This window comes from Lepisma saccharinum, chromosome 11 (assembly GCF_977018435.1).
Source record: "Lepisma saccharinum chromosome 11, izLepSacc3.1, whole genome shotgun sequence".
NCBI classification, from domain to species: domain Eukaryota; kingdom Metazoa; phylum Arthropoda; class Insecta; order Zygentoma; family Lepismatidae; genus Lepisma; species Lepisma saccharinum.
Genome location: NC_139239.1, coordinates 42,497,864 through 42,523,263, shown reverse-complemented (window position 1 = coordinate 42,523,263; position 25,400 = coordinate 42,497,864). Strand labels below are relative to the sequence as shown.

Here is a 25,400-nt window from a genome sequence, read left to right as displayed (position 1 = left end):
CATTTCCTACATTAATATCATGTGCTTTGACATAACTGAATTGTATGTCAATGTTTCTTTTGCAAGCAAGTTGAATTTGTTGAATAATTAAAATAATAAGATATGATTGGTGACATAATTTGGGATAGGATGTAGATAATGCTTGAAGAACACTCAGCGAATCTGTAAGGAGAAGAATTTTTTAAAAGTCTTCCGCTATTCCATATTGTTAGGCTTTGTATAGGGCGTAACTTTCCGCAGTAAAAATAGATGAATCTATAGATAATCTAAATTGTTGATAAATGTTTTTCTCTGGGATGTAATAGGCACATCCTACACTATTGTTATTCTTAGAACCATCGGTGTAAATCATTACATGCATTGGCCATTTTTCTCTGTACAATGCATGTAAACCTAGATCTCTGAAGTGGATTGAACATTGAGTATATAATGGAATATCTAGTTGATAGATCAAAGGATGTAAGAGAGTGAAAGTATTAGATCGAAGTTCTGGAAATAAGTAATGACAGTATACAAGGAAATATGAGGTGGTATGAGGATTTATTACATCGGCTTCAGCCCATTGTTTTTGTATTTCAAACAATTTATTAAATGGATGAGGATGATTTTCCCATGATTTAAGGAGGAATTTTATTGTTAATTGAATCCGCCTGTGACTCAAATAAGTCTCTTTACTCTCCATATAAACACTTACATTGGGGCTTGATTGCATAAGACCTAGACAAATTCTCAATGCTTTTCTTTGTAATATATCTATTTTGTCGAGTAGATTGGATTTTGCTCCCCCGTAGCTGAAAGCTGCATAGTCGAAAAATGAGCGAAAGCAATTTCTATAAAAGAGAAGTAAAATTTTTGGGTGGCCTTCCCATTTTGTTGTTGTCATGCTACGAATTATGTTTAAAAACTATTGACCTTTGTTTAATAAATATAAAATGTGTGTATTCAATGTAAAACGTCTATCAAAATGTACACCTAAATATTTGTGAGAATCTGTCACTGGGATGTCAGAAATTTGTAAAATATTATTGGGATAACTATCTGTGCGTTTGTTATTAAAGCAAATGATTTTGGATTTATTTTCACTAAGGGTTAATCCTGCATTATGAAACCATTCTCTAATGGTGTTAATTAATCTCTGTGTCTTAATTATACCTTGGGTTGCATCATCTGTAGTACAGTAAAAACAGAAATCATCTGCGTATTGTACTAACTGGAACGGATAAAGAGGTAAGGAGTGAATTTCATTTGTGTAAATATTAAATAATAAAGGACTTAAAGGTGAACCTTGAGGAATTCCTATGCTAGTGAAACGAGGGTCACTAATTGTTTCTGAGAACCATCCATAAATCTTTCTATTGGAATATAGGTTCCATATGATTAACGATAATTGAGGATGAATGAAAAGATTTTCTAATTTGTTACAAAGCATATGTAAATTGATAGAATCATATGCTTTTTCCACATCTATAAAAAGACTATAACAGTATGAACGACTAATTTTGCTATTTTGAATTGTAGTGCTTAGGATAGCTATTTCATCTTGACTGACATAATTGATTCTAAAGCCAAGTTGAGTAGGATAAAAGAAACGTTGACGTTCTAGTGTCCAGGTAATTGTGAGGTATATCGTTCGTTCGAATATTTCTTCCAAAACTGAAATTAACATTATGGGTCTGTAAGATGTAGCACAATGTGGTGATTTATTTGCTTTTAAAACTGGGAGAACTCTATAATCTTTCCACTCCCTCGGTACTATACCGGTACGGAATATGTTATTGTAAAAAGATACAAGAATATCTAAACCTGCTTTAGGTAGATATTTTATGGCTTGGTATGGTATTCCATGTAAACCTGGTGCAGTGGGTTTAATATTATTAATTATGTTTTTTAATTCCTCTGTAGAAATGGGAGGGAATTCAACTGAAAAGTTAGAAATATTTTCCTCTATTTTTTTATATGGAAGGTGTACTGATTGAGGAGCCAAAAGCATTAAAAATTGGTCTTGCCAACTATTATCTATAGGTTTTCTACGAGGTTGACATGGTTTACGTAAGGAATTAAATTTATGCCACACATTTCGGGATGATTCCTGCATGTCTATTGAATTGCAATATTTAATCCACGCTTCACGTTTTGCTTGTAGAAATATTTTTTTTTCCTTGTGCTATTGATTTTTTCCATAATATTCGATTTTCAAGGGTAGGATATGAAGCAAAATAATTCTCACTCCTTTTTCGGTTGGCTTTTGCTGTCTCGCATTCCGAAGTCCACCAATGAATTTTTGGAAAAATTATTCGTGAAAAATTTACTCTTTTTCGTGAACTGAGAATGTCTAAAACTTCTGTGATATATTGGAGTAGTGTATAGTATAAAACCGATTGAGAGGAATTTATTTGTTCTTTAAGTATATAAGAATCTATTAAAATTGTATATGATTCCCATGATATATTATTAATTTTCCAGCGATTTATGGGAAATATGATATGTTGAATTGGTTGTGAGGATATAAAATGTGAATGAATATAAATGGGATAATGATCACTACCATACAGTTCTTCCGCTGTGGTCCACTGAAATTTTGGTAATAATGATTCTGATATTATAGTGAGGTCTATTGATGAGGGATTATTTCCGTTGCGTGGGACGTGGGTGGGCGATCCATCATTTAGAACAATAAATGAGTTGTTTTCTATCCAGTCGGCAATGCTGGACCCAAGTCTGTCTGATGATTGTGAGCCCCAAATGTTATGATGACCATTAAAATCTCCAACAATGATGTATGGGCTAGGGGTATTTTTTGTCAATGCTTCTAAATCTGACGGTTTTATATTCAGAGAATTGTAATTTGATGGGATATAAATATTGATTATTGTTATTTTTTTCCCCTCTATGAAGATTTGGATAGCACGTGCTTCTACTTTATAATCGCGGAAGAGTTTATGGTGTTTGGATATCTGAATTTCCTGATATGATATTGATTCGTGGACATATATGCTAATACCTCGTTCATTTTCAGAATAGGGTGGGCCTAAACAATTATAATGAACAATTTTGTATGTTTCGTACTGTCTATCTTTAGTTTCCTGTAAGCAAAGAATGAAAGGATGACATTCCGTTATTAATTTCATTAAGTCCAATTTTCGTGTAGAAAAGCTAATAATATTCCATTGAATGAGAAACATCTTCTGCTATGTGTATCCTACTTGTTCTGTTTGAAAGTAAGGTTTTGTAACACATTTAATAGATTTATGGATAGTTCATTGATATTTTGTAAAAGCTCTTTTTGTTGATGTAACTCTTTGAGTTCAACTAGAGTTGACCATAGGAATGGTATTGTTTTGAGAAGTGAGGTGTAGACTTCGTGAATATTACCGATAGATGGGGGAGGTTGATCAATGATTTTTGTCGACCATTCAGAATGTCGATTGTTCGTAGAATTAGCAGAAGGGAAGATATTTTTCCCTATAGATGAGGAAGGAGTAATATCAGACTCCGTTGAGGAGCTTTCTGCTATTGATGTTATGTGATCTGGATTATTGGGAACCATATGTCTCGCCTTGTTATGATATTTTCTCTTGTGCTTTGTAGGTTCATTGTTTTTTTTGTGTGCAATATTAGGTATCTCAACTATGTCTGGATGTGGAATTACTTTTGGGTCCACTGTGTCGTGTTCCAAAGAAAATTGTTGTCTTCCTATATTATTGAAAATGGGCTCCACAGTTGTAATGTTTTTTGTGTTAGTAGATGATTGTTCTTCTGAGCTTTTATTTTTTAAGTCAGTGGGTGGTGATCTGGAATATTGTTGAATAGGTGGAAACTCTTTAAAATTAATTGTGGGCTTCAAAATTTCCTCTATGCTAGGTTGTGGAATATAAGTCCCTTCTATCATTTGTTTAGCTTCACGGTATGATAAATTATTTAGAGCCATACGTTCCTGGATTTGACGCTCTTTGTGCCACATTGGGCAATTTTTATCAAGGGCTGAATGGGACCCCTGGCAATTCGAACACTTGGCAGGGAGATTACATGAATCTCCGTGTTTAATTGCTCCACAGGTAGCGCATTTAGACTGTGAACGACATTGGTTGGCCGTGTGAGCGAATCTGAAACAGTTTCTACATTGAATGACTGTTTTCTGTCGGGGTGTTACTTCATATATGCAGCTATTTATGGCTACTTTTTCTGGGAGATGTCTACCTTGGAATGTCAAACACACTAGTTTAGTATTTCGTAGCTGAAACGATCCATCACTTTTCCAAATCTTTTTCTTCATTCGTTTTGCACTAATGATAGGAATGTATGATTGACTGCCATCCACTACGTCTTCCTCACTGACGTCGAATTCTATACCATATATTAAACCTTCTCGTTAAATTAAGGATTGAGGTATGCGAGCCTTAATAGAAAGATGAGATTGAAATTCTTCGTTTTTAACAAAGTTATTCGCCTCCTGAGCAGTGTTAAAATATACTCTTACCCTATTACGACCACCTTGGTCTATATATTTAACTGAAATTTCTGCTTTTCGAAATTTGTTACCTAGGCTCCCGCCCGCAAGTTTACCAACGTTTCTTCCTGTACCCTCTATCAGAACTATGAAAGGGCCATTACTGTTATAATCGTAGAAGTTCTGAGCCGAGATTCTTGCGTTCGAAGATTTAAGAGAATTATCCATAACTTCTTGATCTTCTTGATGGGTTATTGTCTGAGAAGTCTCTACTTCAATGTAGAATGCGGGTGAAATGTTAGGATTCATGTCATCACCAGTGTTTTCAGAATTGAAAGACGAGGTCGCATGAAGATCATTTAAGTCTTCCATTCTGATTATCAATGATAGGACCTTTACGGCCTATTATGTATACTATTTGACACTTGTATGGATTAGAAGTCACCTGTATCACTTGAATACTTGATCTTTATGTTTAATACACAGTACAATCACAATCACAATTTACATTTACACAATTTACATCACTTTACTATATATTTACGCCACTGCACCCAGTAGGTGCAGTAACCAAACCCAACTAGCCAACTTAACCACCACAGATTATTTACTACCCCAAAAAGCTACCAGCCAATGGGAATGCTTGAAACAGTTGTAGCAGCAATCACTACCGTCCTGTACATTCATTCCCACTAATCATAAACTTGCATTTCTCTAGTCTCAATCTGTTCTTAAGATTTGTAACATCCTCTTAGCAGACGAATTACGTGGCAGGAGCAAATTTGAAGCTTATTCTTACTGCTGACACGTGCGTGGCAGCAGACTCGGCCTTTTTCTTTAGAAAGCATTTAGCCATATTATTTTAATGCTAACAGAACCTAACCTAACTACGAGAGCATTTAGTTTTATTATTAGAAGAATGCTAAGGGACATAATCTTAAAACATTTTTGTGAAAGTAATCGCTACAACTTCACAGTATGTGTTACAGACGTAATTGCACACATAGCATGATGAAATCACGATAAGGCAAAGACGAGTCTGCTGCCACGCGCATCTTTCTTAAGGTTCCAGCAGAAAAAGAACGTGGCAGCAGACACTACCAAAGAAAAAGGTTCTAAATTTCCTGTACATTCATTCCCACTAATCATAAACTTGCATTTCTCTAGTCTCAATCTGTTCTTAAGATTTGTAACATCCTCTTAGCAGACGAATTACGTGGCAGGAGCAAATTTGAAGCTTATTCTTACTGCTGACACGTGCGTGGCAGCAGACAAGGCCTTTTTCGGAGCAAAATCCAGTCCACTCGACAAAATAGATATATTACAAAGAAAAGCATTGAGAATTTGTCTAGGACTTATGCAATCAAGCCCCAATGTAAGTGTTGATATGGAGAGTAAAGCAGACTCGGCCATAAAAAAATCAATTCCATCACATTGGTGACCAGTGTGTAATTCCTCATTAATGATGCCTTATTGCTCGTTCTTTCATTTTATGAACAACAAAGCATCGGAATACAACAAGACGAAGAGCTGAAAATGTTGCCGCAGGAAATTCTGTGATTTTGCTTCGTCGATTTCAGCTGTTATCAAAGTGAGATCATTATACAGTTTGCAATACAAATGCAGTGAAAATATTTATAAAATTTGATAACGTCAGGTAAGTGTGTTTTTAAGGTGTTGCGAACAAGCTCTGAAAGGAGTATTTACTGTAACAATATTGTCAACGTTGCAGACCAAAACACATGTGCGCTGAAGGATCTATACTGATGCCGACTGGTTCGTTTCTTATTTCTAAATATTTTGTGAAGATCATGAAAAGGTTCTTTATGCTAGTCAGAACACCTGTAAGGTGCCGGGTTCGATACCCGGTAGAGGCACAAGTGGTTCGGATCCCACTTTAAACTGTAGGTCCAGTCACGATTAGCCTTACTGTGCATAATGTGGACTTAAAACACCAAATCAATCAGAAAACTTGTAACGCAAATCCTGTGAATGATGAAATGGTGGTAATCTATTTGTAAGGATATTTTTATTCATACATAATGAACAATTGAAACCGAAAACTACTCTGGTGAACATCGCCGATCGCTGTATTATAATATTTATTCTTAAAATTTCGCAAGAGAAATTTAAATAAAGAAAACTTGCTAGTTAAATCATGGCAGCGATATTGAAGGAACGATATGTGGAAACAGGAACTGAATGATGCAACATAGTCATGAAATACCATAATACTGTATGATCTTGCAATCTACGTAACATATCTAGTGGTACACCGACGACATAATTTTTTAGAGAGAATAAGTGAATTCCTGTGGACCGTAGTCGATGGTGGGGATGTAGTAGCTGAATGTTTCTTTTTTAAAAAGGAGAAAATAGAGAGCCAATTAATATACTGTGTTATCTAGTGTTATTTGGCAGGTGTTAAAGGAAAAACATGTTTTCATATGGTTATAACGATGTCTAGATTCACTCAATGATTTTGAGGTCTAAAGTTCGGCAGTATGATCATCGACTACTTTCACTACGCAGTGAGAGTGTCATGTGGGACTATTTTCACCAGGTGGCGAGAATAGCAAAGCATTGAAGACCAGGAATCACATGATCGGGTTATGGAAGTATTTATGGAAGTTATTTTAATTCTAATAGCCCTAAACCTGACCTGCCTAACCTAACAAAGAAAGCATTTAGGACTAATAATCCTTTATACCTACGCAGTGTGACTTCTTAGCAGCAGCAGCAGTAGTCCATGTCAGAATAGCTTGCGGTATTTTCCAACTCCATGGTGTGCTGAACAAGTACTTGTCGTCCACTTGAAAATAAATGCACACGGACGAAACTTGATACACACCAGCACCAGTCGTCGACAACTAAAGAACGTGCATATCTGTGTAACAGACCAGTTCATAGATCATGCACATAAGCAGTTTAAAACCTGCCGAAAATAGCTCAAGAACTAGCTTCACCTTCACCCTGTGTATAAATACTACCTCAAAGAATTCATCCATCACTAAGTGCTAGAAAACAAAAAAATATTGAGTGCATGAACACTTTGAGTAGTGCAAATAACTAGGTTTTGAATGCATTGCTATCTAGGATTTGACCTTATAAAGAGATTTATTGGTAATTGTTCCAATTGCTTAATGATTTTTACAAGTTGCACAGGAGGATAAAGAAGGCATAGAGAAAACTGGGAGTAAGATGGAAGTAGAAATTATGATGTAAAAAAGAGGTTGTAAAAGTTATGGCACTCATAAGTCACTGCTGTTTCAAGCACTCTGTTTGCAAGGAAAATGTTGTATACACCTGCAGGAGATGGAAAATCTGGAAACACTAAGTAATCAAATTTACAATCCTAGCCTACTTAAAATGTATAAATGCAAAAATAAGTATGTACTAGTGTAATTATAATTAAGAGCACCAAACCTGATACAGCTAACCTACTCACATAGGCATATGTGAGCTTGATAGACAATATCATTCTGCACGGAAAACCGTCAGAAAACCAATTCATGTGTGCTAACAAATATTATGTACGTAATACGATAATGTTGGAATTACACATTCAGAACCTCCCAATTTATTTTGTGATGTATTCTTAACGAAATCTTAATATATTTGAATGCCTTTAAAATTTGTTTTTGCAGGTGATAGGAAATTGTGTGTCTCATCATGGTTCAGCCAGTTCCTGAGACCATAAACTTTCCAGGGGAAGAGGAACAGATTCAAAAATTTTGGAAAGAAATTGATGTATTTCAGACATGCCTCAAGCAGTCTAAGAATAGACCAAGGTTAGTAGATGGAGGTGTATTTCTAGGTTCTGTGTCATTCATTGTTAGTTTATTTTAGGAATAGCTTGCTATTAAATTTTAGTAATCGTTGTAGCATTGTTCTTTCTGCAGTATGTAGTTTTTTCACTTTTTTCTTACTAGATAGAGTAGTTTTATTAGATTTGCCAGTATTAAGGGGAGGGCAGAAAGTAGTTTGGATCATTATAGAGGTTGTACTCAGTGCTAAGTTGAACATTCTTCTCAATTACCTTGATGGTGTTTGGGACTTTTCAACATCACAAAACTTTATGTTGATGACAATTTATTTGTGGTTGTTGTTGGATTACATAGCAATATTCATATTTCCTCCCGAAATAAATATTTATTTCTTTGAAGGCAATGGTGGTTCGGTTTGGTCTTGCTTTAGGAAGTACCGCATTAGCCCCTAGACACACAAACTGTTTTCCTTTTATTTGTGCCAATGCCCAGTATGTTTTCAGCCGGAAATATGAAATTCTGTACTGCTTTAAATAAGATTTAATATCTTAGAATCTGCAAATGGTGAAATTAAAACTAATACCTTGTTTCGTTCAGTACAGAATACATTATAAGCCTACGGTCTTGAAATCCATTTCTCCTGTGTCAAGTAGAAGCAAGATGACTAAAAATCCATTAAAAAACAAGAAAGTATGCATCTTATATATTACTTCCGAGTCATTCCATGCCAAACCATCCAATGGTGGTTGCATGACTATTTTAGAAAAAAATCATTTTTAGTACATAGGTTTGTACATGTTTCTAGATATCAAAACCAATGTTCAAAATAAAATATTGTCTTTAGTTCTCCTGGGGAAGCCATTTTTCCAACATGGCGCATGGCTTTTTTTTTGCTCATATTACACTTTTCAGAAATATTAATATCTCAAAAACCAATAGACCTGAAACAAAATTCATTTTGTAGCTAATGAAGTATACTTCCTATGATATTCAGGTATGTTTTGCTTGAAATAGTATTGTAAGTACGAAAATTATGGTGGAAAATGGGGTAACAATAGTTAAAAAATTGCATTTTTAAGCCCAATTTTTTTAATGAAGGGGTTTAGTCTAAGGCTTGATTTTTTTTCATGTGTAGACCTACCTGCAGGGTGTCTGTAAATAAAATATCAGTGCTTAGAAATGCACCCCTTTTTTACAGCATGGTCTCAAACATGGCCGTTCATTGAATTTTGACAGTTTTCGGGGTTAAATATCTCAGATGGGTCCCCTTTAAAAATTCTGAAATTTGGCTCATAGGAAGCCCTTCACGAACCTAACTCACAGTAAAAATCTCAACTTTAGATTCAACTCGTTTTGGTCAATATGAGGTAACGTATGTCACCTAATTTCTGACGTTGCAAAGTAAGGTTAAAATATATCCCATACTTAAAATAATGAAGTCTTTTCTTTTTCTTTTTTAAATTTGGGTTAAATAAAGGTCAGAAAATATAGTAACATAAGGTTTTAATACTTGACTTACCATAAATTGAAATTACAAGGTATGACAATTGAAAGTCTGCGAAATATCATTGCTAAAGGTTTCATTTATTAGGTACCCATGACCAGTGGTGTTGTCAGCTCCAGTTTCCTATTCATTCTCTTTGTTAACTCAGGCAGGATTCTTTGTTCTTTCACTAAGTTCCTAAGTAAATTATCAGAAACCTTCAGTTCATCACATATTTTTTCTTAACGAAGTGGTAGCAATCAAACTGATGATTCTGACCTTTTCTACATTAGTTTTTTGCTCATTTACATTTTTCTTCTTATAATTTCAATTATATGATTGTACTGGCCACACAAAGGATTGTCACACTTGCTTTCCTTTTCTTCAGTTTTAATACTTAGTGAAAAGCAACTTTCCAGTTTACTTTGCACTCCTTGTAGGATGTGAATAGTTTTTCGAGCAAGATCACTTTATTGTTTTTCTGCAATCAGCCTCCTCAGTTTTGAAACAGGAGATGCATAAAAAACAGAACAGACTTCATGCATTTCTTTTAGTTTTCCGTGGCTTGGCACAAAGACATGATTTCAGTTCTGGCATTTAAGTGAGTCACTTTCTCCACATATGAAACTTTTACTCCAACATATCAGGCATATTGATTTAACTGGTATAAGGCTTTCTTGACACTTTTTTTTACCTTACCTTACTTAACCTTTTCTTTAAGTGGTACTTGTGAAGATCACAACATACTTTACAGTGGCGGAGCGTGACCTTTCCAACAGTGTAAGCCTATCATGATGAAGGTTATTTCCCGTTGTGCTTATTTTTGGGCTGATATGGTTAGTGATTTATCCACACACATCGACCCCCCCCCATTTTTTCAGAACACTTCCCTAGAATTTTTCACCAAATTAAAAATTCTGAATAAATCTCTGGGATTGGTGTTTTCTTTGCTAGGCTGTGTATCTCCTACATTTCAACTGATAATTAAGTCAGTCTTTTTCCTATCACAATGAGTAACGTAACGATAAAAAATATGCAAAGTTAGATAAAATGAACAATAATAATAATAATAATAATAATAATAATAATAAAGAAACGAAAACAGAAGGAAACAGAAAAGTGCAGAATACTTTTTACAACCGCATAACCAAGTATCAGCTTCGTACCCTGAATCACAAAATCGGCGCACTTTATTTTTCGTTTCTGTTACTATGCCTGCTAGAGAAGGAAGGGATGGGCCTACCTACATCCACAAGTTTCTTCTTGGCAGCAAAATCCTTGCTGGATAACAGCGTTTGCACCAAGTTCTCCACCCCACCGCACAATCACACTCGTTTTATTCCATAATGCACTTCACTAACACACAACAGCACAGGACCGACAGTCCACTTTGAATAGATGGAATTCGCAAAAGCAATACCTCGACAACAAGAACGGGGAAACAAAAAGAAACCAGATCCAAAATTGGTCATTGCTCAAAGCAGTGATCTTTCGGACTGTGGGGGGAATATCCCTTTCGGATATAAATAAATTCCCTCTTTTGTCTTAAAATTCCCTATATTTAGTAAAAAAAAAAAAAAAAATACAATATTAATTATAAAAGAAATGCTCACTAATTGTAGGGACATATCCAGAAATTTCTATCAAAGGACATGTAAGTGCTTTCTTAGGATAATGTAAAAACAAATCTAGCACCTAAAAGATCATAAACAGGCTTTTCGAACGCTGTTCGAAGAGTGTTTGAAGCACTGACTACGTAATTAATAATATTTGATTCACATTTGACATGATTTGTTTTGTTTTATTTTGATTTAGTTTATTTTACTTCGCGTTTTGGGCCTCTTGGTTAATTTGCGAAGATGGGGATGATTGATGAAATGATGAAATTGATGAATGGACATTCACAAACAACCAAGCCCGACCAGGATTCGAACCCGGAACCCTTGGTGTCGCAGCGCGATGTGCTAACCACTCGGCCACAGGGTCGGGCACATTTGACATGAGATTTGTAAAATTGGTTCAATCTTCAACTTTCATTAACATTTATTTATTTATTTATTTATTTTTGCACTTTTTAGCTCAATTATTACCAGTTGAGTTCATACATAAACGGAAAACAGAGATCTTAATAGTTCTGATGTTTATGCTCTCCTACAAGCGAAAAACAGAAACAACAAGAATTTAGTACATCAATGTGTATCTAGTTTTCCCGTATCCCGCTCCTTTTTTACGTTTCTCCTTTTTTCCCTCCCTGTTAGATTTTTGCTTCAGAATTCCCTGTTCCTGGAAAAAACCTCCTTGAAGCACCACCGGCTCAAATTTCCTTTGCCGTCAACCATTCATACCCGACAACGCTGGAGCCCCTCCTCTTGCAGAACCTGTCTCTCGCTGGCTCGTATTCAGTGAAGCCAACCTAAGCATAATGGTGCTAAATCTCGCACAAGTTTAAAAAGTCGTTTGTAAGTTGGGGATATAAATAAAACAAGAGGGCCAATTTTCGTTCTGGTTGAATTTTTTCAAACTTTTCACGTATAACGTCGAACCTGGTCGAACCCATGCCGTTGGTTGAACTATTCGAGTTTGTATTTATGTTTTTGTTATAAATTAATATTAATAATATGAAAAATCACAGAACAATTTAGTAGTATGTAGCACAATTTCGGAGTTTAAAAGACACCATCGATGTCCAGAAGGGACAAGGCAAGGAGACTTTCTGAAAAATGAATGTCAACCATTTTCACACATACAATTTCATTTCAGTCACATCAAATTGTTAACTATTGCAAGGGCGTTGCAGAAAAATGTTAACTTCAAATTGAATTAGTATATTTTAAGAAGGGAAATATACCTAGTTTACCCCAACCCCTAAAAAAAAAAAAAAAAACCTGCTTAATCCTCCCTGGTGGAAATACTGCGGACGTCCATGAACAACACTTTTTCTAAACATGAGGTTTGCAACGCTGCTGTAAGCCTGTGGTCGTAGGTTTACAAACGTAGGGTTTGGCCCGCTCTTCTCCCTATATTCCCTGTTCTTCTCCATCCAGATACGGTGGGCGACGGTAGGCACTGCTCCTTCGCGGTTAGAAATTTGTAAGGCAACGTTCAGACGGCTTACAGCTTTCCACAAGCAGAAGGCGGGAGATCCCATGTGCCGCCTGGTGCTGAAGTGTTGCAATCTAACAAACAGGATCTCGAAGACTGGTATCGGGCCGAGTTGAACTTCGAAGTTTTTAGGAATTTTGCCATATAATAACATACATTTTACTATAACTAATAAAGTGTAAGCCCGGCTTACACGGCTTACATGGACGCTCCGCGCCTGATACTTTACCATATAAAAAGCTATATTTAATGGTATTTGCATATTGTCTCTAAGCCTTGACCTAAGAAGTGTTATCATTTTCACTGACTTTGTTAAGATTAGTTAGGTCTTTGGGAACCTTACCAAAAGGGTATTTATGACAGTCCTCTCCAGTTAAAAATATTACAGAACACTCAATTTACTGTCACAGATAACGAACATTCACAAGTCACTACTCTCGGCACATTAGGCAAAGGAAGAATGACAGCAGAGATTGTACGTGCACAAATCAATTCCAGGCTTGCCTCACATCCTATCAAAACATCTCTCTGAATCTTCTGTTGTGCATGACACATCTATTTCAACGAATGTCTTTTCTTGGAAGGAAAAAAAAGTGGAAAATAAAGGAAACAAAATATAATATATTCTACCAGCTTTGACACTCCAAAATAAATAGCCTACTTTCAGTGGAGTGCCCAAGGAGGGGTTTGGGGGGGTCATAACCAATACCTTTGGCCTAGTATTCCATAAATAATTACGTCAAAGGCAGGATAATGTGGCAAAAACAGGGCTGTATACTAAAAAAGTATATGTAACCCCCCTCCCCTCCCTTTTGAAATTCCTGGACATGCCACTGCCTATCTTAAGCTGCATGTGCTGCTACATTGATAAAAATATTGGGGAAGCTTAGTTTTGGAGCTGACAATACCAACTGCTCGTGGGTGCCTAATAAATCAAAACCTTTTGCAATGAAATTTCGTAGATTTTCAATTGTCATACCTTGTAATTTCAATTTATGGTAAGTCAAGTATTAAAACCTTATGTTATTATATTTTCTGAGCCTTTATTTAACCCAAATTTAAAAAAGAAAAAGAAAAGACTTCATTATTTTAAGTATGGGATATATTTTAACCTTACTTTGCAACGTCAGAAATTAGGTGACATACGTTACCTCATATTGACCAAAACGAGTTGAATCTAAAAGTTGAGATTTTTACTGTGAGTTAGGTTCGTGAAGGGCTTCCTATGTGCCAAATTTCAGAATTTTTAAAGGGGACCCATCTGAGATATTTAACCCCGAAAACTGTCAAAATTCAATGAATGGCCATGTTTGAGACCATGCTGTAAAAAAGGGGTGCATTTCTAATCACTGATATTTTATTTACAGACACCCTGCAGGTAGGTCTACACATGAAAAAAAAATCAAGCCTTAGACTAAACCCCTCCATTAAAAAAATCGGGCTTAAAAATGCAATTTTTTAACTATTGTTTCCCCATTTTCCACCATAATTTTCGTACTTACGATACAATTTCAAGCAAAACATACCTGAATATCATAGGAAGTATACTTCATTAGCTACAAAATGAATTTTGTTTCAGGTCTATTGGTTTTTGAGATATTAATATTTCTGAAAAGTGTAATATGAGCAAAAAAAGCCATGCGCCATGTTGGAAAAATGGCTGCCCCAGGAGAACTAAAGACAATATTTTTTTTTGAACATTGGTTTTGATATCTAGAAACCTGTACAAACCTATGTACTAAAAATGAAATTTTTATAAATTGGTCATGCCATCAAATATTTTAAAATTGGTTGATTTGACATGGAATGACCCTTCCTCCTTCCTAGAACTTTATTATAAGATGAGGCTTCTTTTTTGGTGTCTCCCCTAATAACATCCACAATCTTAATTTAAATTGGTTTCACTTGAGCTGCCATCTATTGGTAGTGTGCGGAACCTCTGATTTGTCCTACTAGATCCTTCTCCCTCGTATGTAGTCTAGGCTAGGGCTACCATACGTCCTGGTTTTCCCGGACATGTCCTCTTTTCGGACCCTGAAATTTGCGTCCGGGCGGGTTTTTACTTTCTGTTAAAATGTCCGGGTTTTTACTTTTATCCAATCATCATAGGTCAGAGATCACGAAGTTACAACTTTTCGAATCATTAAATGTCTGATGTTGGCAGTACTGGACGATGCACTAAGCGTTAGTCGTTTGTTGTTACAGTTTTAAGTTCCGGTCGGTGTGATTTCCACGTCATTCCTTTCTTCGTGTTTCGAAGTGGAAGTTAGAGTTTGCGAACACGGTGTAAGCTACTAATATGCCTAAAAGAAAGTGCAAGTTTACTAATGAGTTACAAGAAAAGTATTAATGTTTTAGACGTGGTAGAGACGATTGAAGGCGAGTGTATGGTTTGTAAACCCGGTACATATGTGTCTGTGGCAAACAAAGGAGGGCTAGACTTGCAAGCACACGTGGAGTGTGAAAAGCACAAATCAGCCATCAGAGGTGAAGCTTCAGCTACAAAACTGACTCAGTTTTTCACGAAACCTGGCAGTGAACGTGTAAATAAAGTAAGTGCTGCAGAAGGTTCTTTCGCGTTTCATACTGTTAAGCATCACAATAGTTATAAAGTGATGGACTGGACATCAAGCTTGATAAAATCATTATTTCCTGATCCCAATGTAGCTAGAAAGTTCTCAACTGCAAGAACGAAAACAGAAGCAATTGTAAACTCTGTGGTAGGTCCTCATGTAATGTTTTCGTGTTTGTGAATAAATTGAAGTGTGTGTGGCTTTCGAAGAAAATGTCCTCTTTTTAGCATTTCAAAATATGGTAGCCCTAGTCTAGGCAAGCTCTTTGTTTCTTAACATCTTGGTCTGTATGAGATAAAATGTAACACTGTAATACATATAAATTAACATAATCGATAATAAATGTTCATTGATACGTATTACGTTCGAACAAGGAAGTACAGTATATAGTAAATCATGGAAAATGGGTCTATAAAGATTTGACACCATTACTGGTTTTGTCTCTTTTTCCTTTGTTATCCTAGGAAGGTAACAACATACATAAACATGCTATGCTATAAAATTATGCTCACAATTTAGGATCTTATCCAATAAAGAAAATAACAAATACTTAAATTAAAATAGTTAACATATGGAGAAAAATGTAACAACAATTTAACATCTAGGGAGATAAATTAGGCAGGTTGCCACAGTATTCATTGGCTAATATTCTAATTGGTCATTTAAATTTATCTTTTTGCAACTACAAACTTGACACACATTTCACAAATAATTTATTTTGTTGCTTGTCTTTCCCAGTGAACAGGGTCTGTGGCAGTCGCTACAGTCTGCTATTGAAATTACAATTTTCATATTGTGTACTAACCTTGACTACAGAAGGTGTTGAAAATGGTGTCCCTCTATTGCAACACATTCCTGGCATCTCCGATGGAAATTGGCATTTACACGTGCAAGTTCGTCTACTGTAATTCTCCCGATTTCTCGTACAATACTCTCTTTTAACTCACAGATGGTGTGCAGATTGTCTTTGTATATTTTTTTTTTTTAGATTTAAGATTTTTAGCGGCTCTAAATGATGTGGTTTTTGAAACACTCGTTTCTTGTGAGAGGCGGTGGATAGATTTCCGAGTAGACTGTTCTAACCTTTGTCCTATCTCATAGAGTTTTTCCTCAGTAAGTACACGTGGGTTTTTCTTTCCACTTTTATTGAACTGACCCTGTTACTCTAAACTTATTTACGAGGTTTAATATAGTGGTCCTATGTGGAACGGGAACACCAGGAAATTTAATTGCAAAACGTCGTCACACTTCTCCACAATTCCTCTTTCTGAAGTAACACTCGACAAGATAAATCCTTTGTTGTAATGTAAACTTTTGTGGTGCCATATTAAGCCACAATCTTCAACACACGAACACGACACAACACAACTTCCGAGGGAGGATTATACTGGCGTCAGTTGTTGCTGTTATTTTTGTATTAGCAACTAGTAAAAATATATTATTTGTTTTATGAAAGAAAATACAGAAATTTACTTACGAATTGGTATATATTACACTATATCCCATAATACATAATTAGAACAGTAACAGTGATAATGAAATGTCTTTCTTCTTATCAAAGATTTTTATCATTAATACAACTTAATTGTGAATGTTATAAAAAGATGACAGTCACAATAACCTCCCCACCTGGGGTGAAGAAAATATAGACGACATACTATGGTGGCTTAAAAAGATACAAGATCTTAAATATACACATCGAACAGTTACATAACTTTAAAATATTCAACATTCAAAACAACATTTAATACTATAACAAATCTTTCAAAGATTGACAATCAATTCGAAACTTGCGCACCTATTTGTTAACATTCGACAACAGCTCGTGTTTCTTCTCCAATGAATAGTGGAAGGGTTTGATATTTTGTAAATTGTATCTACACTTCATCTGTTGTACATCTAAAGACACCAAGTTCATGAAATTGTTCTTCACTTCCTCCACCAAAAATGGCCCCACATATAAGTCATAAAATTTATGGATAGTTTTGTTCAAGGCAGAACTTCTTGCATGATTCCTAACCATAACCAAATCACCTTGAATAATTGTAGGGGTTTCTGTGTTTGAATGAGTCTTCTTTCTAGATTTTGAACGTTTAGTTGTTTCAATTAACTGAATATATTTAGCTGTCCAAGACAATTTGTTCATCTCTTCTGGCCAGTCAATAACAGAAGTTATTTTATCTCGAACTTCCTCGTGTAGAAAAAATTCAGCCAGAGTGAAACCAACAACCTCGTTATATGAGTAATTTAGTAATTTTATAACATTTGTTAAAACTTTGGACCAAGATCTGTTGGGAGTCGAAGCAAACGAATGATCTCTTTATTATATCTCTCAATTGGATTCGCATGAGGCGAATATGGTGAAGTGAGAATATGCTTTACACCAATTGACTTCACAAATTTTTCCTATTCACTGGATTTAAATTGTGATCCATTATCCGTTAACATAACTGTACACATAGGATAATGATGGAAATAACCTAAGTTAATTCTGTTGATAATTTCTCGAGTTGTAGCCTTCCTGAGAGGATAAGCCATAAGATATTTGCTGGTTAATTCTACAATAGTCAAAATATGTTGATATCCTTGATATAATGGCAATGGACCAATCAAGTCTAAAGATAAGAACTGATGTAATTTGTAAGAAATCACGTGAAGCTCCTCTTTGATAATATGTTGTGTTTTTGGTTTCGTCCTTGCACATTCCACACAATCACTTAAATATGACTTGACACTTCCTCTCATCTTAGGCCAGAAATAGAATTTAGAACACTTCTTATAAAGCTTAGAAAACCCAAAATGGCCAGCCAAATCATGTTGTTCATACAAAACTTTCTTGACAGCTGCTTCAGGTACAAAAACTCTCCAATGATTCGAGTTGGTAGATCTATAAAACAATATATTTTTATGTAGTTTAAATATTCCCTTAATTTCGAAATGGTCATCACCCTTGCCTAACATAGAAATTATACGTTGACATAATTCATCGTTTTGTTGTACTTTCATCCAATACAAAAAGTATTCTTCTTCAAGTAAATCAATATCTGTGCAGTTTACATGTAAAGTGGAAGGAAACAAATTGTTTTGTGACTTAATTGGATATCTACTTAACGCGTCCGCGGCTGTATTTGCAGAATCACTAACATGCTGAATTGTATAATCATAATTTTGCAATTTCAAAGCCCATCTATTAAGCCTTGGATTTAACGATCTTGCTGAATTTAACCAAGAAAGTGATTGATGGTCACATTGTATTACAAATGGTCTGCCTAATAGATATATTGAAAATTTTTCCACGGAAAAAATGATGGCAAGACATTCTATTTCATGCACAGAATATGTTAATTCTGAACCTCGCAAAACTCTGCTCGCATACTGGATAATCAAAGTTTCACCATCGTCAGAATATTGCCATAAGACTCCACCAATTCCAATTTTACTGCCATCAGTATTTACATGGAAAGTGTTGTTCAAGTTCGGTTGAGCTAACATCTCCGGAGACAAAGCCAATTCCTTCAGACGTTTAAATGCCTGGAGATGTGCTTCATTCCATTTCCATTTCTTATTCGTTCTAAGTAAATCGTATAAAGGAGCAGCAATCATTGCAAACTTATCCACAAATTTTCTTCTCCAATTTACCATTCCTAAAAATTTTCTTAACGCTTTTCTATTTGTTGGAGTAGGATATTCAGTTATTGCTAGATTTCTTTCTGGATCTACAGCAATGGTTTCACCTGATACCATGTGACCAAGAAACTTCACTTCAGTTTTAAAAAATGTGCACTTCGATAATTTGATGGACATATTTACTTCTTTCAAAGTTTTCAACACGTAGTCCAAATGTTTTAAATGACTTTGCAGTGATGATGAAAATATAAGAATATCATCCACATACACAATAAGAAATTAACTAGTATCATTGCCAAACACTTTATGCATTCTGTCGACAAAAACACTAACAGCACTCTTAATACCAAAAGGCAAAAATTTGAAATTCCATTAAAATTCCACGATATGAGAAAGATGTGAACTTATAAGATCTAGGTGACAGTGGTATTTGAAAATATCCACAAGTTAGGTCAATCGTCGAAAAGAATTTTGCGCCTCTCAACCTAGGCAAAAGTTCAGATATAGGTTCAACCTGTGTCATGGGTGAAATTACATGTTCATTCAGCTTCCTAAAATCAACAACAGGATGCCACAATCCACCTGCCTTTGGAACTATGTGGAGAGGGTTCCAGTATGGAGAAGTACTTTCATGAATTACTCCCCACGTTTTCCATTTCTTTAATTCTTTCTCCATATCATCTCGCCTAGCGAATGGAATAGGGTACGTAGATGCCACTATAGGTTCATTCGTATCTAGCTGTATGTCATAAGATTCCACCTTGGCTGCCTTTGGTTTGTCCGAAAACACATCTTGATACTTCAGTAATAAATTAAATAATTTATCAGCAACTCCAGCTTCACAATATTCGTTGCCATAAACTTTCTTATGGATATCTTCTTCAGAAGCTAGATAAGCAGAATCATTAACATGAGAAGATTCAAATGTCAAAGTTTTACAAGATTCAATTACGGAATTTAGCGAGCAAGTATTATTTGTGGAACTCAGAACAAAAGGAGCTGATACTTCCTTACCACTTGAATGAATTAGTTCAACAGTAGACATACGATAATTAATTATAGCCTTATACTGCCACAAAAATGGTGCTCCCAAGATCAAATCGGCATGTAATTGTTTAACTACATATAAACCCACGTGGAAAAATTCATCTCCCAACTGCATAATGACATATTTAAAACTTACAACTTTTATACGTTGCTCACCAGCGAAACAAGCCAACTGAATTCCTTCTATTGGTTCCAGCTTTATACTTGGCAATAAAGAACTTAGAGTGATCCAAACCTTGTAATCCAACAAATTACATTGACTACCAGTGTCAATTAAACAATTAAGAAACAAGTCACAAATTCTTCCCTGTATTTCTGGTGCTTCAAGTAAAGGTGTAGGAGTTCCTTTATCTGTAACAGTCCACTCAGGCTGTGAATCAAACCACTCCAGCAAAAATGCAACAGGTAAAACATCTTCTTTATCAACGCCTAAATATTTAACTCTATTAAAGTCACCGAGACAAGACTTAACATGCAAAAGGTAAGGATCATAATTACAAGTAAGCTCCATGTGGTCATCCTTTAGCAGGGCGAATTGGAGCGCATTTCCCCGCCTTAGTTGTTTAATGTTCTTGGAGGGCTCCCACTAGTAACATTAGTTACTGAGGAACATTCTTGATTTAAACTAATGTCATTGCAATTCATTCCATTTCGGAAATTTCCATTGTTCCTTGCTGAAATCTCTGAGTTAGTGTTAATGGAGTCACCTCGCAATTCTGTATTGGTCGGACTTTGAAATCTTCTATTTCTGTTGTATCTAGGTGCATCTGTATTATTGCCATTACTAGCGTTCCTTTGAGTGTTTGTTCTTCGATTGTTATTATGAAAGTACAAACTTCGATCGTTACCTTGTCGCCTATAGCTCTCTTGGTTAGCTCCAGATTGCCTATAGTTGTTTCTGGGATTCCTAGCAGCTGGTTGGCCCATAAGTCTCTCAGAAGCTACTGTTTGGGTAGATGTATCACTGCATGACTTATTTTCCATAGACACTTGCCTTACAAAATGCCTAGATTTTTCGAACCTATTCGAGTTGTACTCCCCACTTATATAATCACCAGGTAGTGACAAAGATTTAGTTTTATCACTAGAATATAAGTCTATTGTCCTGAGTTTTTGTGTTAATTGTTTAAGGTTGGAAATTTCGTGACAACCCACATTCTTAGAAACTGTTTCTGGCAATTGCTTCAGAATTACTCGTATTATCTCAGCTTGTTTAGGCTTTTCTACAAGGTTGCAATAAGATGAATATACCTTCAATGCGTAGGCTTCTAATGATAAACCAGAAGATTTGTTGTATTTACGAGAACGCAAAACTGCCAGTTGGCTTTCTAACAAACCATTCGAAGCAAATTGTTCAAGAAACTTGCACACAAAATCATCATATGATGAGAAATTCCGTCTTTCACTATTGAACCAATACGCTGAGTATTGTAGAAACATTTGTGAATAACTTGCAAATGATATTGAGAAGATACACCAATCAAATTTAACATTGTTGTCAGCTGGTCTATAAACTCCCTAGCTGATTGTTTCGAGACGTCACCTCCAAAACGTGGTAACTGTCTTAGCTCATTTACACAAATAACTTTACCCGGGCATTCTCCCAATGGGTTTCTTGCAGAAATATTTGTATTACATTGTGCACGTGCAGGTTTACAAAACTGGTTTGATTCAAAATTTGGAGACTGAGAATTCTTAGAAGCAATGTTAATTGGATCATTCAAAATGTCATTTCTGGGAATGTAATTTTGATTACAAAACATCGGACTCATTGAAGTTGTAGCATTTGTATTACCAGCCACAGTATATATTGGCTTCTCACATGAAGGTGTATGCTGAAAATACATTTGTGAAATTGGATTATTTGAATAAGCTTTCGTTGTAGAACATTGAGTTTCATTATGAAAACTGGCATTCAGAGGACTTCTATAACCATAATGGTTAGTAGAACAAGGTTCATTGTAATGCACTCTATTTGTATTCTCCGAAAGGGCGAAGTCCCTATTGGCCAATGGATGTGTAGTCAAATGAGCAGGTGATTCATCACGTGATGGAGGATCCCACAAATAAGATGTATTGGAAAGCCTATAGGTAAAATCAGTTCCTAAAGAAGTAGCATTCTGACCTGATTTACGTTTAGTAATTGCAGGTACATCAATGTCAGAAGAATCATAACCGGAAGAACCAACACCACGTTTGTCACTTCGAGCACTATCCCGAAATTTAACATTTCGTGATCTTCGATTTGAATTTGCGTTATTTGTTTGACAAGCCACATGCTCAGTTTGTTTACTATTTCCATCCTCTTCGCTCAGTCCTCGTCTTCCATTCAAAGTTTCATTAGCAACACTGTTGCTGATGGCATTACCTTGCTCCAAAGAAATAACCCTATCTCTAAGGTCATTTACCAAGGTTTCAGAGCTACATGTAGCAGTCTGAACTACCTTCATTCTATCTAATTCCGCATTTAATGTTTCAAACCTAACCTCATGTTGAGTAAATTTCTCCATAATTTCCTCATTGCAGACTTCCAACCTTGCCAACTTTCCGTCATGGCTCTTAATTTGTTCTTGAATAACTGAAACTTCGACATGCATTGTACTAATACCTTCATCCAATTTACACCTCAACTCACTGCTAACATTTTGACAAGTTTGGGCAAAATCTTGTAACGAATGTTCAATATGATCAAGCCGGCCGTTAAACCTAACATTATGCTGCTGTAATTCATTTCGAATGGCTTGAAACTTCTCTTCCAGATTTTCATTATTTTATTACAATTCCCTTTGTAACATTTCATTATTTTGTTGCATATCCTTTTGCAACTCCTTTTGCAACATTTCATTATTTTGTTGCATATCCTTTTGTAACTCCTTTTGCAACATTTCATTATTTTGTTGCAATTCACAGCGAATGTTCTGTTGCAATCTTTCTTGAAGATTTTCATTATTTTGTTGCAAACTTTGGGTAACCGTAACTTGAAATGCAGCAATAATCTTGTCCAAGTTGGGATTCACTGTACTTGTATAAGATTTTAACAAAAATCGATCAAAATCTGGTTTACAAGATTTGCAGAAATAGTTTTCATTAGAAGTACTAAATATTACCCAGTGCATTACAGTCAAACCTCTGCACTCCAAATGTTCCCATTTATTGCAGCTATTGCACTTCACAAGACGAGAATCTGCTTCAATGTTACTGCAACAAATAATATTCTTCATTGGGTCAGCATTTTCTTCAATAGTTTCATTTTCCCTGAAACTATCGACAACATCGGATCTTAAGAAAACTCCCGTTTTAAATTGTAAGAATGTTGCTTCCGATCCATTATTTAAAGTAATCAGAAGATAACTTCCACACTATATATTCACGAGTCCTGGCTGAAGGTCGCCATAATTGTTGCTGTTATTTTTGTATTAGCAACTATTAAAAATATATTATTTGTTTTATGAAAGAAAATACAGAAATCTACTTACGAATTGGTATATATTACACTATATCCCATAATACATAATTAGAACAGTAATAGTGATAATGAAATGTCTTTCTTCTTATCAAGGATTTTTATCATTAATATAACTTAATTGTGAATGTTATAAAAAGATGACAGTCACACAGTATGCAAGGTCAACAGAAAGGGAAAAAGAGCGAAGGCAGGGAGAGCGAAAAAAAAACAGACTGTAGCGTGCGACTGTCGCAGACCCCGTTCACCGGGAAAGACAAGTGCTGACGCTGGGCCACCTGTAGCAAATGTCAGGGAATCCTCTCTAGAACACCGGATCAAATGCTGTGTGAATTGATTCAGAACTTTGAGTTTAATCTCATTATATTTCCTTGTAAGATGTTGCTACTATCATTTTTTTTTTCAGGTATGCATTTTATGATGGCCCCCCATTTGCGACTGGTCTTCCTCATTATGGGCATATTTTAGCAGGGACCATTAAGGATATTGTCACCAGATATGCTCATCAGAGAGGATATTATGTGGAAAGAAGATTTGGATGGGATTGTCATGGGCTTCCTGTGGTATGCACTCACTGTAAATATTAGGAGTTTATACTAAGAGTATACCAAGGAACATGATTAGCATTTTGCACTGCGAATTCTCTGTAGTCAATAATCCTTGAACTGAATATGATATGTTACTCTTAAATATATCTGACAAATTCTGGGAATTATGCATGAATTCTACTTGAATTTTTCTCCGTAGACGTGAAAAATTACAAATTTTATTAATCCAAATCCTATTCAAATTTTACATGTATTTATAAATGCCATGATGTAAGTTTATCAATGCTGAGCTTTCATTTTTATCTAGGAAGGCAATGAAAGCTGTGTGAAAAATAAAATGATTCTCTCAATCCGTTTACTTTGTTACTTCCCTTTCCAGAACAATCTGACAGATGAAAGATTATTTGCAAGATATCTTGAGGTTGATTAGGTAAATTTGAGTTTGACAATTAACAATTTTTTGTAGATTAGTACATCTCGTAACATCTGTGACTTGTGTTTGTAGATGTATTTCGAGTTTGATTATGTGAAATTGTAAAAAGTGGCACAAACACAGGGGGGCAGGGGTCATTTTCCCCAACCTTGGACGGAAGTCAGTTCTAGAGGGGCATGGGGGACACACATTGACAGCCAAGTGTACCTGCAGGGGACAATTACTGCCCACAACTTCACATTTTATGCAAATAAAAATTATTGTCGTAAAATTTTCTTACTCGCAATTCCTGCTTTTCTTAGTCTTATCAAGCTTATAACCATAGCGGAAGTGGCGGAAGTCGGCCCTGGGCACCGAACGATCTAAATGAAAAAAAAATATATTGATTGATTTGTGGTTTTAAGTCCACTTTATGCACAGAAAGGCTAATCAGTACTGGACCTACAGTTTAAAGTTGGATTCGAACCACTGTGCCATGTGCCTCCACCAGGTATCGAACCCGGGACCCCTTGATCACAAGGCAACGATGTGCCACAAAAGTTGTAAAATAGAGAATGCATTGACATCCCGTGAAATTATTTGCTTCCTATTAAATCAATATTGATTTCAGCTTGCAAAAAATTAGATTAAAAAAATGTTCTTGATCGTTTCGCTCACATTGTTTCATGGTTCTCCGTAATGCATTGTATTGTAAATTATCCGACAGAGAAATAAGACTTGTCTTAACCCCTTAAGTGTGGAATATGTTGAACAAGTCCCTACTGGAAAATGTAGTTTTTTTTTGCTGGCAAATGTATGTTTCTTCGTCAAATTCAGAGTATTCACCCTTCGCATTGTGCCGCTGTAGTGCAGAATGTGTATATAGTATAAACTTATGTTTGTTTCAACTATATTCGATTTACTGTGGTGT

The 25,400-nt window shown here is 35.5% G+C and overlaps 1 protein-coding gene across 3 annotated transcripts in view; it reads left to right on the top strand.

Moving 5' to 3' along the window:
• The first annotated feature begins 5,950 nt into the window (after window positions 1-5,950).
• IleRS (Isoleucyl-tRNA synthetase) overlaps window positions 5,951-25,400 on the top strand; it is a 77,490-nt gene continuing 58,040 nt past the window's right edge. For 2 of the 3 annotated variants that reach the window (XM_083130959.1, XM_083130957.1), the window contains exons 1-3: window positions 5,951-6,104; window positions 8,095-8,238; window positions 23,916-24,072. In XM_083130959.1, coding sequence (XP_082987085.1) covers window positions 8,120-8,238; window positions 23,916-24,072 — 276 coding nt within the window. In that variant the 5' untranslated portion in view covers window positions 5,951-6,104; window positions 8,095-8,119. The remainder of the gene's footprint in view (window positions 6,105-8,094; window positions 8,239-23,915; window positions 24,073-25,400) is intronic. The other variant, XM_083130958.1, reaches the window with a different exon arrangement.